Source organism: Pezoporus wallicus, unplaced genomic scaffold (genome assembly GCF_028554395.1).
Source record: "Pezoporus wallicus isolate ANWC-B61680 ecotype Strahan unplaced genomic scaffold, APGP_CSIRO_Pwel_v1 contig_16, whole genome shotgun sequence".
Taxonomy (NCBI): Eukaryota; Metazoa; Chordata; class Aves; order Psittaciformes; family Psittacidae; genus Pezoporus; species Pezoporus wallicus.
This window is the reverse complement of record NW_026641478.1, coordinates 3,050,886-3,066,204: the sequence shown is the minus strand read 5'-3', so window position 1 is coordinate 3,066,204 and position 15,319 is coordinate 3,050,886. Positions and strand designations below refer to the sequence as shown.

General features: G+C 39.0%; 1 protein-coding gene across 2 annotated transcripts in view; it reads left to right on the top strand.

Annotated features, from left to right (window-relative positions):
• Positions 1 to 14,872, top strand: part of TBC1D4 (TBC1 domain family member 4) — a 50,437-nt gene extending 35,565 nt beyond the window's left edge. For both annotated transcript variants that reach the window (XM_057424041.1, XM_057424042.1), the window contains 7 exons: positions 2,586 to 2,744; positions 3,598 to 3,756; positions 4,211 to 4,455; positions 7,251 to 7,410; positions 9,655 to 9,824; positions 12,180 to 12,356; positions 12,633 to 14,872. In XM_057424041.1, coding sequence (XP_057280024.1) covers positions 2,586 to 2,744; positions 3,598 to 3,756; positions 4,211 to 4,455; positions 7,251 to 7,410; positions 9,655 to 9,824; positions 12,180 to 12,356; positions 12,633 to 12,860 — 1,298 coding nt within the window. In that variant the 3' untranslated portion in view covers positions 12,861 to 14,872. The remainder of the gene's footprint in view (positions 1 to 2,585; positions 2,745 to 3,597; positions 3,757 to 4,210; positions 4,456 to 7,250; positions 7,411 to 9,654; positions 9,825 to 12,179; positions 12,357 to 12,632) is intronic.
• The last annotated feature ends 447 nt before the right edge of the window (positions 14,873 to 15,319 follow it).

The window sequence follows — 15,319 nt, the reverse complement described above, 5'->3', positions numbered from 1 at the left end:
CCAGCTTCCCCTCCTCCTTGGCAGAGCATGAGGCTCACAAAGTCCTTGGCCAAACCAAAACATCATTGTTATCAGCTCTGTTCCCAAGCCGAAAGTCAAAACACAGCACTGCACCAGCTACCAAGGAGGAGAAAAATGACTGCTACTGCTGAACCCAGGACATTGTTTTAGCAAATGGTGAATCTACTGTTGTGGGGTGGGGAGCCTGGAAATCTGCTGTAGTGACTAGTTTTATGTTATTCTCCTGATAGTATGAGAGTATGAGCTGCTGAGGGACAAATGAGAGGTACTGAAAACTGTTAAATCAGCCTAGTTCCTTAAGACTCAGTAAGTTATTTGCATTCTCTGACAGAGATGTAGAGAATAAATTCTTCCTGCCTGATCATTCGTGGTGAAAACAGGAGTGTCAGCAGTGGAGACTTCAAAGTGGCACTCACACTTAAGCCCACATCATAGTTTGTGCTTCAGAGAGTATGTCTCCATTCTTGTATGCAGGTCTGTAAGTACTGCTAGTAAAACTGCTGCTCCGGCTAGCTGGAATTCACTATCTTGTTTTCAGAGGGTGAAAAGTAAACTTAATGCCTCTCCATAGGCTTCCTTCCTGTGGGCTATTGTAATGTAGGTCTTTTTATGGACAGGACATATGCAGAACTGATACATTCCAAACAGTGCTGGTTCAGGCAGTGATTGACATCCTGACATCTTGGGAATGGGAAATGTAAAACCAGAAATGCAGCTGTTTCTTTACATAAAGCCAGGTTCCTAGCTGTGAATTTATTCAGCTGTATATGACTGGTTTAAGATTGGAATTGCTGTGGAATTGGTTGTAGTGGTTTTCTGTTCATGTTTTGTTGATTTTTATTTACAAAATATTAATAGAACCTCTTTTCCTATTTCTTTTGCTGTCGAGGAGACTTGAATACTATTAGCTCTTTGTTTTACAGAAGGTAAGTTCTGTGAATTGCACCAACTTGCTTATATATATTTATTCTTTTTTTCTGAGACGCTATAAACTACTTTCTCCAGTAGATTACCTAGAAATATAAGAACTACAGAAAAGTAGAAGGCTACCTAGCAATGATTAGGAAGAACATTAACAAGGATGGTTGCAAATAACCAAGGGTGGCATAAGTAGGTAGGGCAAGTATGATCAACAGCCCAGTTTGGTGACTTTCACTAGGGTTGACTGCAGAACTACAGTACCTTTCAGTGAATTATAATGTGCACTTAATCTTGGAGTTCATTGTCACACTGAAATATGCTACTGTTGTCTTCAGCCTGTTGTGTACTGCTTATGAGAAGATGAAATCATACAGCAATAGGGTAGCATTTAAAATTGCCCCATTTGGACTGCAAATTCTTGGCTGAGAGATCACATTCCCATTTTTATAGAAGCATGCTGCTGCTTCTGCAAGGCCCCCTCTAATCTTGAATAGCTGCAGTCTCAAATGTGTAACATATAGTGTTGGAAATAATTTCTCACCTCCCTTCTGAAGTGGGGATAGGCAGTGATCCTATGGATTGATCCAGTATTGCCTCTATCCAAAGTGAGGTTGTATAAAAAACATGAATGAGAGTTTGCTTTCACCCAGAAGTAATGGTGGGGAAGGGAGCACATCTGTAAAAGAGTCTCCTGCAAGGAGCAAGTACTGCACGTGGATCAAGGCAAATTTGTGATAAACTCAATTGTGGCTTTCAGAGGTAATGTTGTGAAATCTGTAATTCAGTCCAATGATAATTAATCCTGTCTCTGTAAATTAAGACACGTTGAGGTCTTTATTCCTGTTTTTTACACCAGCATGGGGAATTGGAGTGTTTTTCTGCTTGTATATCATGTATAAAGAATAATCACAGTTAATTTCTCAGTAATGGAAATGAAAGCTGCTCCTCCATGAAATTAGGAGTAGCAGTGAAGCTTTATTTCAGAAATAGTGAGTCCTCTGGAATAAATATTTTGTGCCAGGTAGTCCTATGTAGCACACTTTATAGCAACATGAGTTTTGTGCTTCTGGATATGGTTCATGTTGGTTCATTCTCTTTACTTCTAGTCAGTCTGATGATGCCAGGTAGCAGTACCATGAGCTCTTACCATTCTCTTAAGGGACATGTGAAAACTGGAACCAGTGTGACAGACTTCAGTTTAGAAGACTTGCTTGCCTAAGTTTCTAATATAAATGTTCATATGTTTGGTACTTTTCGTACCAAAACACTCACAATGTTCAATACAAAGAAGAGAAAAAGGATCGAGGGTGGTGTTACAGTTCGAAGAAGAGCAGCAGATGTAGTAAAGTTGTGTTGAGTGTGTTTTTCTTCTTGACCCAAGCCTTAAAAAATGTTTTCACATACTTCATGAATTCCTAATGTTCATGGCACAGGAATAGAAGCCGTTACCTGCAGCATCTTACGACAAAAGACTGGCCCCATCTCGGCTATTCACTGATAAATGTAAAAGGTGTATTTATCCCTAGTCAGATTATCTAAGTTAGATACATCTAACTTGAATGGGGTTTTTGTATTTGATGTCTCTTGTAATTTCCTGATGTTCTGTTTTTTCATGTGCTCTTCCTTCGTGTTCTGTGCTCTAGCAAGCAGAGATGAACTCCAATCAAGAAAAATAAAACTGGACTATGATGAAGTTGGTACATGTCAGAAAGATGTCATAAATGTCTGGGATAAGAAGTTACTAAACTGCAGAGCCAAAATCCGATGTGACATGGAAGATATTCATTCCACTTTGAAGGAAGGTATTTATGTAGGGTGGCTTTTAACTATGAAGCCTGACGATTTATTATTTTTGTTCCCTTTTGATACTGAAGGAAGTTTACCAGCAATACACTTTTTCCAGTACCACAAAGTAATGGAAAGATTGCCTTCTTTTTACAAATGCACCCACCTCCTGCTGCCAAATAGAAAATAGTTCTGCTGTGTCTGCAGATTATAATGTCAGTAGTGCAGAACCATGTATAGTCATACTCCTGCAAGTAGCATCTTATGCCCATGTGTTATTACAACATACACTGAGCTTCTGCAACTTATACCATAAGCTTCTGGTTTCTAGTCAGTTGGCTCCTTTCCAATTGACTCTGAGTTTCAGATGCTCTGATTTTACTTACTAAGAAGGCAGTAAGTAAATGTTTAATGTGGATTGTGCCCAAAATGTAGGGGAATCACAACCAAGCTCCAGAGAGTCAGAATGACCACATGTTGTAGAGTCTGGAATATGGTCTTTTAGTTGTTCTTTTTATCCTTGAGTGAAAGGTTTGGGATTTTGGCTTGAAGGAGAGCTTCTGTGGCCTAGCCATAGGCCAGAAGGGGAACCAGAGAGCTTTGTTACTATAATGTGAATGTAGAGCCTGCTTGCACCACTGTGCCCTCCTCCATGGAATCTCATGTCTGTGTTACAGATGCTTAAAAATAATATTTCATTGTAACCTGTCTGTCATTAACTGAACTGAATCAGCTGACTACCTGCATGGGGTCCTCCAGAGTGCTTCAGCCAAGATGATGTCAGGCCAAGATTATGACAAAGCAAATTCTCATGTTACAGCACTAAAAATAGGCCACCACTTAGCCCTCTTGTTCTTGACTGTCCTGCAGGTGTACCAAAAAGTCGTCGGGGAGAAATTTGGCAGTTTTTGGCTGTGCAACATCGAGTTAGACACAGGCTGCCCAACAAGCAGCAGCCTCCTGACATCTCTTACAAAGAACTTCTCAAACAACTGACTGCTCAACAGCATGCCATCCTTGTAGATCTAGGTATGTCTGTTTGTAGATGGGAGACTTTTCTGACTTGTTTTGTGGGTCTTTGAGTGAAAAGACACCAGTCGTAATAAAAGCTTTTGCTGGAGATAGATGCTGCCTTATCAGCACCACTTTCTGTGTCATCAGGGTATGTTCTGTGTATGTCACTTAGTGTCCTCTAAGCAGATGATTTCTTAGGTTATGCTGTTTGTATTTATGCTCTTCTACATTTATCGGAAAAGAGAGATCAAGCAGTAGCTTCTGCAAGTTCTATGCAGATGAGAATATTAAATGAGCTCAATGAATAGAGTATAAAATCAGTGGCAAAATACAGATTGATCTCACAAAAGTCAACTTGCATAGGAAAGCAAAGAGAAATGGTTTGTGGGGAGAGAGCAGTGGTAGTTGTCAGATGGATCTAGGCAGTTTTTTGAGAAGAAATAAATCAACTATTCTTTCTTTACTTCAGGACGGACATTTCCTACGCACCCTTACTTTTCTGCCCACCTGGGAGCAGGACAGCTATCACTCTTTAATCTCCTGAAAGCGTATTCTTTGCTGGACAAAGAAGTAGGTTACTGTCAAGGTATCAGCTTTGTAGCTGGAGTGCTGCTTCTGCATATGAGTGAAGAACAGGCCTTTGAAATGCTGAAATTCCTTATGTATGACCTTGGCTTCCGCAAACAGTACAGGCCAGACATGATGTCACTACAGGTAAGTCAGTCCTTCTAAAGCAAACCAGAGTTTGAAATGAGCTTTGAGCTCTCAGAGGTTGCTCATGTTCTCCAGGGCCTTATGAAGCTTATTATGGTGTTTTGGAGGTTGTGAGGTGCATGCAGATATTATTATTGAACCCCTCTCTGCCTCTCAATTTGCAAACAGAGAAGTTCAGAACTTGCAGACTTTTCCTGTCACATGTCCCAGTCATCTTCTGTTTGGAAACTCTGCTTTCTCTGCTACTTTGCTCTTCCCTTTCCTCACTTCTCTCTCTTCCTTATGCCAAAATCCCGCTATACTTGCATCTGTATAGATGGAGTTTAAAAATCAATATGGTTATAATTTTCTTCAGTCCCTGAGCAATTAGATGTAGATTTTAACCTTGTAACTCCAAGTCGAATCAATAGTGCCACCCAGTGGCCAGTCAGTGTGCTCCACAGGCATTTGAACGGAGCTGCTCTGTCTTATCATTTGCACCTCTGTTTTCTCATTGTCCTTTGCCTCATCACCCTCAACACAGAGAGAAAAAGATGAATTTTCGATCATTTAGTTTGCTTATGAAACAATGAATTCCCTGCAATGTTAGTCTTTTAACAGCTAGATACTCAAGGCTGCTTAAGGAGACAGAAAATCTTTCAGATCTGTATAAATTTCAGGGTTTAGAGTTTAAGAAGTCTTTCACCTTAAGATGCAGCTGTCTGCTGAGTTAGATAACTGTATGCTATAAGCCCCTAATATTATAAAGGGATATATGACTGCTGAGTTAAATTTTGCAATCCACAGTGGAGAAAGAAAAAGCATAGGAGGCAGATACAAAAATCTGGGTTTTTTTTCTGCTCCCTGCATGGTAAACACAATTAAGTAAAAACTTAAGGGGGAGTTCAGTCCACTTTCGTGATCAGTCACTTCAGGTGCTTATTTGGCAAATGTCCAGAACAATAGAATAGATTGCAGTTAAATTGAATGTGCTTATTATAAAACTGAGAAGAGTGTTTTACTGTGGATGTAAGTATACTGTAATAAGTTTTTTGTGATGAATCAAGGGTGAACAGCCACAAAAAGCATCATTCTACCTCTTCCCTGTCTCATTTTCCCCCTATATGTGTTGAAGCAGTAGGCATCAAATTGTGATAACTGCATGGTTGTGGGTTTGGGTTCCCCCCCCCCCCCCCCAAGTTGCTCTCTTAGTGTTTGTATGTTATAATGCAGTTGCAGACTTTCAGTAGCATCTGATGATTTAGGGGCATGCAGATGTCCAGGATTTCACATTTTGATTTAAATGAGTTGGAAACTTTCATTGTCAAAAGCTTTACAAAGAACACTTTTTTTAATTTTTAGAATGCTTACTACTTGTAGTACTGTTTGCCCTTTAAGTGACATGACCTTGCTTTTCCCACAGTTTGCTCCTAGGCAGTAATTCCATCCTAGACAAAAGTGCAAGTTTTGTCTGCTCAAGACAAATCAGACTACTGAAGATAGCCCTTTCTTTGATTTTTAACAGGAGTATAGCACTCAAATTCTTTTTCATTTACAGTACTGAAACACAAGTTTATACGCAGAATTAGCTTCTGTCCTGTAGGTGAAAAAAGTTGGATGTTTCTTTAGGATTATGAGAATTTACTTCTCTTAGATTTATAATTGTTGTCTGGAAAGAGTAGTCATCTAGATCCTTAGTTCATAACAAACTCATCCAGTTGGTTTACTGCCTCTGTGATACTATCCTAATTTCACACATAAATGTGTTTCGTGGCGACTCTGTCCGAACTGTACTTAGTTAGTATCTTTGGCAGTTAAAGCAAGGACTCACGTGCATGCACAAATTTAGGTAATTTGCCTGATGAGAATTGATCTGTCTGCTTGCAGACACTGCTGACTGATAGATAGCTTCAAGTGCAGTCAGGTTTTGGTAGGGAAGAATCATGACCACTAAAAGTAGGAAAGTAGCTGGATCCAGTATGTCATTTCTTCATTGAGGAGTGGATTCACCTGAAGCATAAGATACTGTTGACAGCAAAATTGGACCTCACAGCTAATCAATGTATGTCTCTTTCTCATATTCTGCTGAGAGAAGCATTGCCCTGTGCTGTGAGTGACTTACTGTGGAATATAAAATACCGAAACAGCAAGGAAATGATTTGCCACAGAGCGATATTTTTAGCAGTGAATAGAAACTTTTAACCACTTTGCTTTTCAACCTTTTGCAGGTTGTGTAGCAGCACTTTTTGCATCAGTATTTTAAATTGCTCTGGACCACTGGCATATGGGAGGTGTGTTGGAAAATATGTATGTGGTATCTCTATTGACCCACCACATCTAATGTATTCTGTGGGTACAGAAGCTGTCTAAAGTGATGATTGTAACATAGGAGCTTTAAAAACAGCAAATATAAGGCCAGGTTTCAAAGGATGAAAGCTGAAATGTGTAAATTTAGCCAGAAATAGTTCAACCTACTTTCATTGTTGCAAGACTGAAAGTTCTGGTTTGTTGATAAAGTTAGATCAATATATTCTTTTCTTCCTTAAGCCTGTGTAACTGAAATGATACTTCATTAATAAGCAGGTTCAAACTGTTGTTTGTTAATGATTACAGTGTTGGTTTCATTATTTAGGTGTGGGTCGTTTATGCATGATCAGGTATCCCTGGAGGCCCTAGGCAACAATTAATCATCATTTTACAGTGCCATTTGTACTTTTAGTTTCCCTCAAGTGAAATGTGAATGGTTTGGAAAACTGAGTAAAGCTAAACTTTTCTTTCTCTACTTTCTTCTCCCCTAACCCCCTCATGCACTGTAGATTCAGATGTATCAGCTGTCAAGGCTTCTTCATGATTATCACAGAGACTTGTATAATCATCTTGAAGAAAATGAAATCAGTCCCAGTCTTTATGCTGCACCATGGTTTCTTACACTGTTCGCATCTCAGTTTCCATTAGGATTTGTAGCCAGAGTATTTGGTAAGAAAGTTTTTTCTATTGCAGTAGTAAACAGAACAATGTTGTCCATTGTGTTTTTTGAAACTCTCAGGGAGTAGTTTTCTACATACTAGGGACATTTGAGGTGACTGTTGTGGGTGGAAAGTAGCAACACTCTTCGTGGTGAACTGTCAGCTCCTCTTCAGAGAGCATTACCAAAATGTATTATTTGAAACAGACTTGAACAGTTAAATATGTCTGCTGTTACTAGCCAACATACTTCTGGCTAATAACAGTATGAAGTGTGAACATCAGGAAGTTTATTGTTGCAAATGTATTTTACGCATCAAGCATTCAGTTTATGTCTGTAGAAAAGTTCATCTTGTTGAACTTGCAAATGGAAAAAAGAATGCATTTATTTTCAAGAATGAGTTTCTGAATAACTGATTTTAAAGGGCTTTCTAGTAAAAATTCAAGTGAGCTTGAATATCAAGGCTGTTTCAGGTACTCAGGTATATATTGAATGTTTTCCTAGCCCTCTTATTCCATTTTGATAATTTTTTCATTATATACTGCTCTTCAGATAACTTCTAGTACAGAAGCTTAAATATTGATTGTGCCTTACAGTTTTTACCGTGTCAGCATGGCAAGTACTTGATTTTGTATTCTTCTGTTGTCAATAAGAGCTGCAAACTTAATCAAATGTCTACTAATACAGCTTTTTTAATTATTTCTTTTTGGGTTTTGTAAGTTTTACATTAGTAAACTGCATCAAGAGTCCAGGAGCTTATGTACTTCCTCTTAAATCAGACCGTTATACATTCGTTCTGTTTCATATGACACCTTTTGTTTTGTCTTAAGAAATTCAGCCCGTCTTTTGTCTCATGTTGTATTACTGGAGTGTGTTAGGTTTTTGATTTGTTTGTGGTTTTGGGGGTAAGAGAGGTTTGGCTGGTTGGTTTGGGGTTTCTTTGTTTCTTTTTTTTTTTAACGTAGTGATTTCTCCATTACAGAGGGTTTTTTCCCTTTTACAGCAGACTTTTTCTGACTGCTCTTTGGGTAAACAAATGATTGGTGTATCCATTTTTCAGATTGGTACGTCTCTTACCCAGTGGGATTATTGGATTCCAGGCATTTGAGCATTTTGGGGTCTTTTTTCCTTATTGATTTGCTTTCCAAGCCTAAAGTGTAATTTGTTTGTTTTCAGTAGGCTTTAAATTTGGAACACAAGTTTTTTAAGGGTGGGGAGGGTCAATGTTCATTTCTCTCTGCAGATGAGCTGAGCAAGGCATGTTCCCATTTTAAAACTGAACTATGTTGTTGTACTTCCTAATGCTTTAGGTTCCTGTATCATCAGTGTCTTATAGGCCATTCTCACATACCAGAAACAGATGGTTAATGTCTACCCATCACAAATTATATACTTGTATTTATGCTGTTTAAATGTGCACTGGAGAAGGGAGACTTAGGAACTGTGTACAAGTGAGATGGCTGTCTCACCAATGTCCTGGTACTACCCACTGATACTGGATTTGAGTGGGGATGATCTCTCATGATCAGGATCAGAAGCTGAGTTTGTTCAGTTGCATAGCCCTGCTCTTGGTAGTGTGACAGATCCGACAGCACAGGAGGCTTATTTGAACTGCTCGTGTGCTGCATTCATCTCAGTAACTCAAGTCCACCACTGCTACCAAGACTGCGTTTCTAGTTAACTGTGATCAAGATTCCTGTTTCTATGCACTCTCTCTACTGATTTCTGCAGAGCCTGGACTTTTCCCTCACGTCTATGTAATTTAGTTCAAAGTAAGGGTTTAGGGCTTAAATTACAGCCAATGTGATCTCTACCATGAATTTCAAAAATAGTATGATTGGTTATGGAATCTACATGACCGTTTCTTAAGGACTAGCTTTTGCCTGTAGGAAACAGTATATTGTGTTGTGACCCACTTCCCAATTGCTTTTCAGTCACAAGTGCACTTAAAAGGTTAGCAGCTAGTTAACAGTCTGAAGTCTACAGTAATCAATAATGAAATGCTTATTGCAGATAAGCATTACAGACATAACAAGTATGCAGTATTTTCTTTAATGCTTTCTCATACCTGTAAGATGACACAAAGTACTTTTATATGCTTTAACCTCCTACTGAAATAAGACATGAAATTGCACATCTGAACTGGATAAATCTGCAGTATGATTGATTAGAAAGAAAAACATCCAAGCAAATATGCATATTTATTCAATGACTAGCTCTCGTTTTCAAGATATTTTAATAATTTTCTTTTTTAGACATTATTTTTCTTCAAGGAACAGAAGTCATATTTAAAGTAGCATTGAGCCTACTTAGCAGTCAAGAAACATCTATAATGGGATGCGAGAGTTTTGAGAACATTGTTGATTTTCTTAAAACCACTGTTCCAGATATGACTCAGCCTCAAATGGAAAAAATTATTACTCAGGTAAAGTTGCTTTTCTTTTTACTCCTCCCAAGCCTCCACCCCCTTTAGAATCACACCTAAGGTATATATAAAAGTCTTCTCAGTATGTTCCTTTTGGTTTGAAATGCAAAGGTGTCATCTTGCCAGTAGTTTGTAGAGAAATAGGATATGAGCTAATTTCAGTGGGTTTTGAACTGCAAATTTGGCAAGACTTTAGTTGCAACCTCAAGGTTTAGTACAAAGGTTCTTTTGTGTCCTAGCTATTGGGAAAACTTGACTTTGCTTGTAAATTTCATGTCACCATCAGAAGAATAAAAGTAGCTTGTTTTCCAAACCTAAACCCAGCTGTTGCTCCATGCTACCATTTATGACTGGAAGCACAACTTGCCATAATGGGAAGAGGCAGCATCACAGCAACTTCTCCTGATCCTTTAAACTTCCGGGTGCACAGGGCCGGTGTCCTTCCATAGGAACTTTTCTGACACCTCCAACTTAAAATCCTACAAGTCAGCCTTGACCTTGGAAGGATCACGTTTGGCAGGTGCTTCATGCCAGTGGTGCTTCATGCCTGTTAGAACTGATCCCTGCCTTTCTTGGGAAGGAGTACTGCAGTAGTGTTATTTCATCAGTACCATTGCAACTTTGTGACAAAGAGTGAGGATGGAAGATAAACAAAGAGTTACAGATCCTGATTTAGGAAAAGCTTCTTGTGAAATACTGTCAGAGGCTGGGATCTTTATCACTCTACATCATCTGCCTCTGCACTGAAGCTGAAAATTGAAAATAAGCCTCTGTTTAGTACCTTAACTATGAACCTGTCAGCAGTTTTCCCCTTTCAGGTGGCAGTTTGGATATAATAGAAGAGCTCTAGAAAATCATCTCCATATACAGGAGTGCAGTTGACACTGATGCATTCCTGTGGCTTAGTTAACACCTGAACCTTTTGTGTACTGTCTGTTAAGAATCTATTTTTAGTTGACATCAAAATCTTCATTTCCTCATTGCACCAGTTGTGATTGCCACACTAACCCTGCATCAGGCACTTCAGTGTCTATCTTCACAACTCACTGATTCTGGCAGTGATAGAGGTGGTAGTTCAGTGGTTTTTATACTATTAGAAATTAAATCTCTGTACTATGGTCTGCACGAGTTCCAGAGCAATTGTGCTGTGGCAAACATGATAGAAGTGGCTTCATGCAAAGCCAGGCCTGATTTAGGAGAGAATAGGTTACGTTGCCTGAGCGGAGTGGAAGTGGATACATGCAGGTCAGATCAGCTCTGAGAAGAAGGCTGCCTGCTTGCCTGTGGTGTGGTCTCTTGCTGAGCAGCCTTCTGGTTCTGCATTCACATGTAGACTGCTATATTGTACTGCTTCTCCCTAGGCCGGCTGCAGGTGGAGTTGTTTGGCTGTCACAGTGTTGTAATTCTCAGGACTGTCTTATGGTGGATAATGAAAAAAAAATCAGATGTTATGTGGGACTGTAATACACAGATGAAGAATTTACCAGTTAGCTACATAGAGGAAAATGACACTTGCCCAGCTTGAACACCATATGTAAATTGAAATTTTACCCCATTTGAATTACCTGAAGAACACTGAACACAGTGCAGAACTTGTTTTGTGGGACCTGTGTTTGTCTTCTGTTGGTGTAACGTTTGTGATCTCTAGAACAAGGAACAGAATTAATGTCAGTGTAGGCATCTTTCACTTCCTAGCCTAAACTATTTGGTAACTTTTCAGAAGCTGAGAGGCTGTGACTAAATGTATAAACAGATAAAAGTCATACTGTCCCATCAGTGTTCGATGCTCAGTTCCATAGTCTTCACAATGCAACACAATACAAAAATAGTGTATCATCTTCATGCAGAGACAGAGCACAGGGAAACTGTAACCATGAAGGGTGTTTTTATAAAAGACTATAAATTGGCACTTGGAGTCAGGAGATCCAGTTTTGAGGGTGACAACTCCTATATTATTAGTTTTCATTGTGTGATCCTGCTCCCATCGGAAGCTGGTGAGACTTGAGTTTAAAATTTTTTTCTTGAACTTAATATTTCTGAGCAAATTAGACTCGGTCATGTTATAAAATTCTTGGATTAAATAAGACTTTTCTACTGATACATCTCATAGTAAGAGATGGTATTTGGTAATTGTAAAAATGATGACCCAGTTCTAAAGTCTGTGATTTATTCTGGCTACAGTAAGAACTCTAGATGCTAAACTGCTCTTTCTGTAGATTTACCCTTAAAATACTTTCTTTGAGAGGAACAGGAAAAAACATTGGAGTTAATCCAGCAGAGTTGCCTCTTAGCCAGACATTCACGTGGAATAAGTGCTCTCTGCTTATTTAAAAATTGCTTTTTCTCTTATGATAGGTGTTTGAGATGGATATCTCAAAACAGCTCCATGCCTATGAAGTAGAATACCATGTGCTTCAGGATGAACTGCAGGAAAATGTGAATCCCTGTGATGAAGGTGAACCTCTGGAGAAGCTGGAGAGGGTAAACAGTCATCTGAAGAGACAAAACATGGATTTGTTGGAGAAGCTACAGGTAAATGACTTAAGACTACAAACTCATGGAGAGGGAGTTTCTATGATTCAGCTAACAGAGTGGATTTTTTAAATGCACGAGATGTCTCCTAACTGCAAGGCTTTATGTAGTTGAGCAGTTCTCTCAGTTACAGTGATTTACTTGTTAGACATATTTTTTAACTCCTTTTTCATTCCTTGGACTTTCCCTTCTGGATTTGGATTTCTTTTTCTGAAAATATCTCTACCCTTCAGTTATTCATTTCATCTCAATTTATTATCATGTTGTTATTTACAGGTTGCTCATGCTAAAATTCAGAGTTTGGAATCCAGCCTGGAGACTATTTTGACTCGAGAGAACAAAATGAAGACTGCGATTCAGTCCCTGGAACAGGAGAAGATAACTTACCAAAAGACTCTAGAGCAGATAGTGAAGTATTTGCCAGCAGAAGCATTGTCTGACTGTGAACTGCTCCTGAAGGAAATTAACTACAACCCAAATAATAAAATAAGGAGTAAGCCATAAACCAAGGTTTTCTAGGCAGCATTTCTTCAAAATAAAGGGAAAGAACAGTTGAATATGCTGCTTTCAAAGGACTTAACAATAGGCAATGGTATTATCCAAAACTAGTGCTGGGACACTCATAACTACAGATGGGCCTTCAAATGTCAGTATGCAAATTCAGGCTATTAATTTTTTTATGATTATGTAAATAAATCACAAGGGGAAAATAAAGGATTTTCATGTGTAATTATGATGAGTAGATGTATATTTGGAGTTGCCTAAAGGAAATGAGAAATTCAAGTAGTCAAAAAACCAAGATAATGGTGATCTACGAATTCACTCTGGATATGCTTGTCTTGTAGTGAAACAAGGATAGAGTGTCTTTATATATATCTATGTTGAGTAATACTTGAAATAAAAAAAAGAATGTAATTTTCCCTCCAGAGCAGCATGTTTCACATCTCCTGTGGAAAATCTGTGGGAACTCATGCGTGCCTCTCTTTTAATTCTGCTGATATTGTGTGCACAGACCAATTAGCAGAACAAGTATCATGACTTGGTTTGTACAGAAAGAGCTCTAGTGCCATCCGCCGCCTGGGCTGTACCAGTCAGCATTGTAATTCCACATGCATGTTTGAACTGGAAACAAAAAGCATCATGTCATAGCTCCACCTCCGTAACTCAGAGATAAGAAATAGGTATCTATACACACTCGCAGAACTTGTAAAGGCAAGAGCTAATGGTGACTGCTACTTCCATCCCAGCCTCTTTGCTTCCACCTGTCCTGGGGCTGGTCATGATGACAGGAGGAAGGAAGCAAGGCTGTGGAATGGTATTTATTCTGATGTTAATATTCCGCAGAAGACTTGCTGTCATAGGAGTTAGGCATTAAGGGTTTCTCATTTAACCAAAGAAATATTGCAAGTAGCCTTGTCTTATTGTAGTGGGAGCCAGGAAGCTGTTCTTGAATTTTATTTGAAGAGAAAATTGAGGCAGGTTGCAGAAAGTTGAGCTTAAGTGCATGAGAGGGGACCAAGCAAGTTTCAAATATTATGTACCTTTCAGTTTTCACGCACGCAGTCAATATACATTTCAAAGGGGATTCTGAAGTACAGGTGCAGTTTTAATAATGCTTTCCAGGCTGTTCCTGGTTTAATACTGCTTTGTGGTCTTCTTTTGGAAACAGAAGTCATGAATTTGTATGTTCTGAGCAGAAGGTGAGGTAAGCTCTGATTATTTCAAGGGAGAAAGTGTATTTATAAAGGTATAAAAAGATGCATATAGATTTGACAATGTCTTTAAGTGGAATTTTTGAGAAGGCTTAAGCAAATGTGTAATAGACACGTGTTTTGGAGTGCATGTCTGAACTGTTAATTGAGTATTACAGTGGCTCCTTATCTCTTACCTTTTATACTGTATTTCAGGAAGCACTTAATCTTTTTAGTAAGAAAAACAATGAAGCCAAGTGCCAAATCCAGCAGTGTCTTTATGCATAAGGTTGTCCAATTTAGAAAGCAAGGACTGAGTATCACTGCTTTCTAAGTTATGCTTTATGTTAACATAAAAGTGAGGAACAACAATGCTGAGTTGCTGCGCGCTGCTCTGGGACTTGGGGGCTTGGGGTCTCCTGGGTTTTTCTGTTGTTTTTTTTTACTTCCACCGTGTTTTATTTGATTACAGATACTGATTTACTTAACAGTCTTTGTTTTTACAGTTGGGGTGAAAGGTCTTAACACTGTGTATAAAATTATGTGGAATCTGTTTAGGTATTTCAAGAATATTGTATTGTACTAGGTGGGAAAATGCCAAGTGGAAAGGCAGTTGCTTGCAGTTTTGTTCAGAGTGAATTTTAGCTGATGTGTACATACCAAACCAATCCCAGGAACTGCAGTAGCGTGTGTTACAAAAAAGCAAGGTTATTCAGATACAACTTTTTTTTTTTTAAGATACACTGAATGTGCTTTATCCTCCGTTTCACTTACAAAATTTTTCATGTAATGCCTGGAGAAATTCCAATAAATGTCATTGCTGCATTTCCTATGGCCTCTGGCTGGTTTTGTTATTCTATATTTCAAATAACAATCTTAGTAGTACTGTTTATCATAGAATCATAGAATAGTTAGGGTTGGAAAGGACCTTAAGATCATCTAGTTCCAACCCCCGTGCCATGGGCAGGGACGCCTCACACTAAACCATATCACCTAAGGCCTCGTCCAACCTGGTCTTGAACACTGCCAGGGATGGAGCATTCACAGCCTCCCTGGACAACCCATTCCAGTGCTTCACCACCCTAACAGGAAAGAATTTCCTCCTTATATCCAATCTAAACTTCCCCTGTTTAAGTTTGAACCCGTTACCCCTTGTCCTATCACTACAGTCCCTAATGAAGAGTCCCTCCTCAGCATCCCTATATGCCCCCTTCAGATACTGGAAGGCTGCTATGAGGTCTCCACGCAGCCTTCTCTTCTCCAGGCTGAACA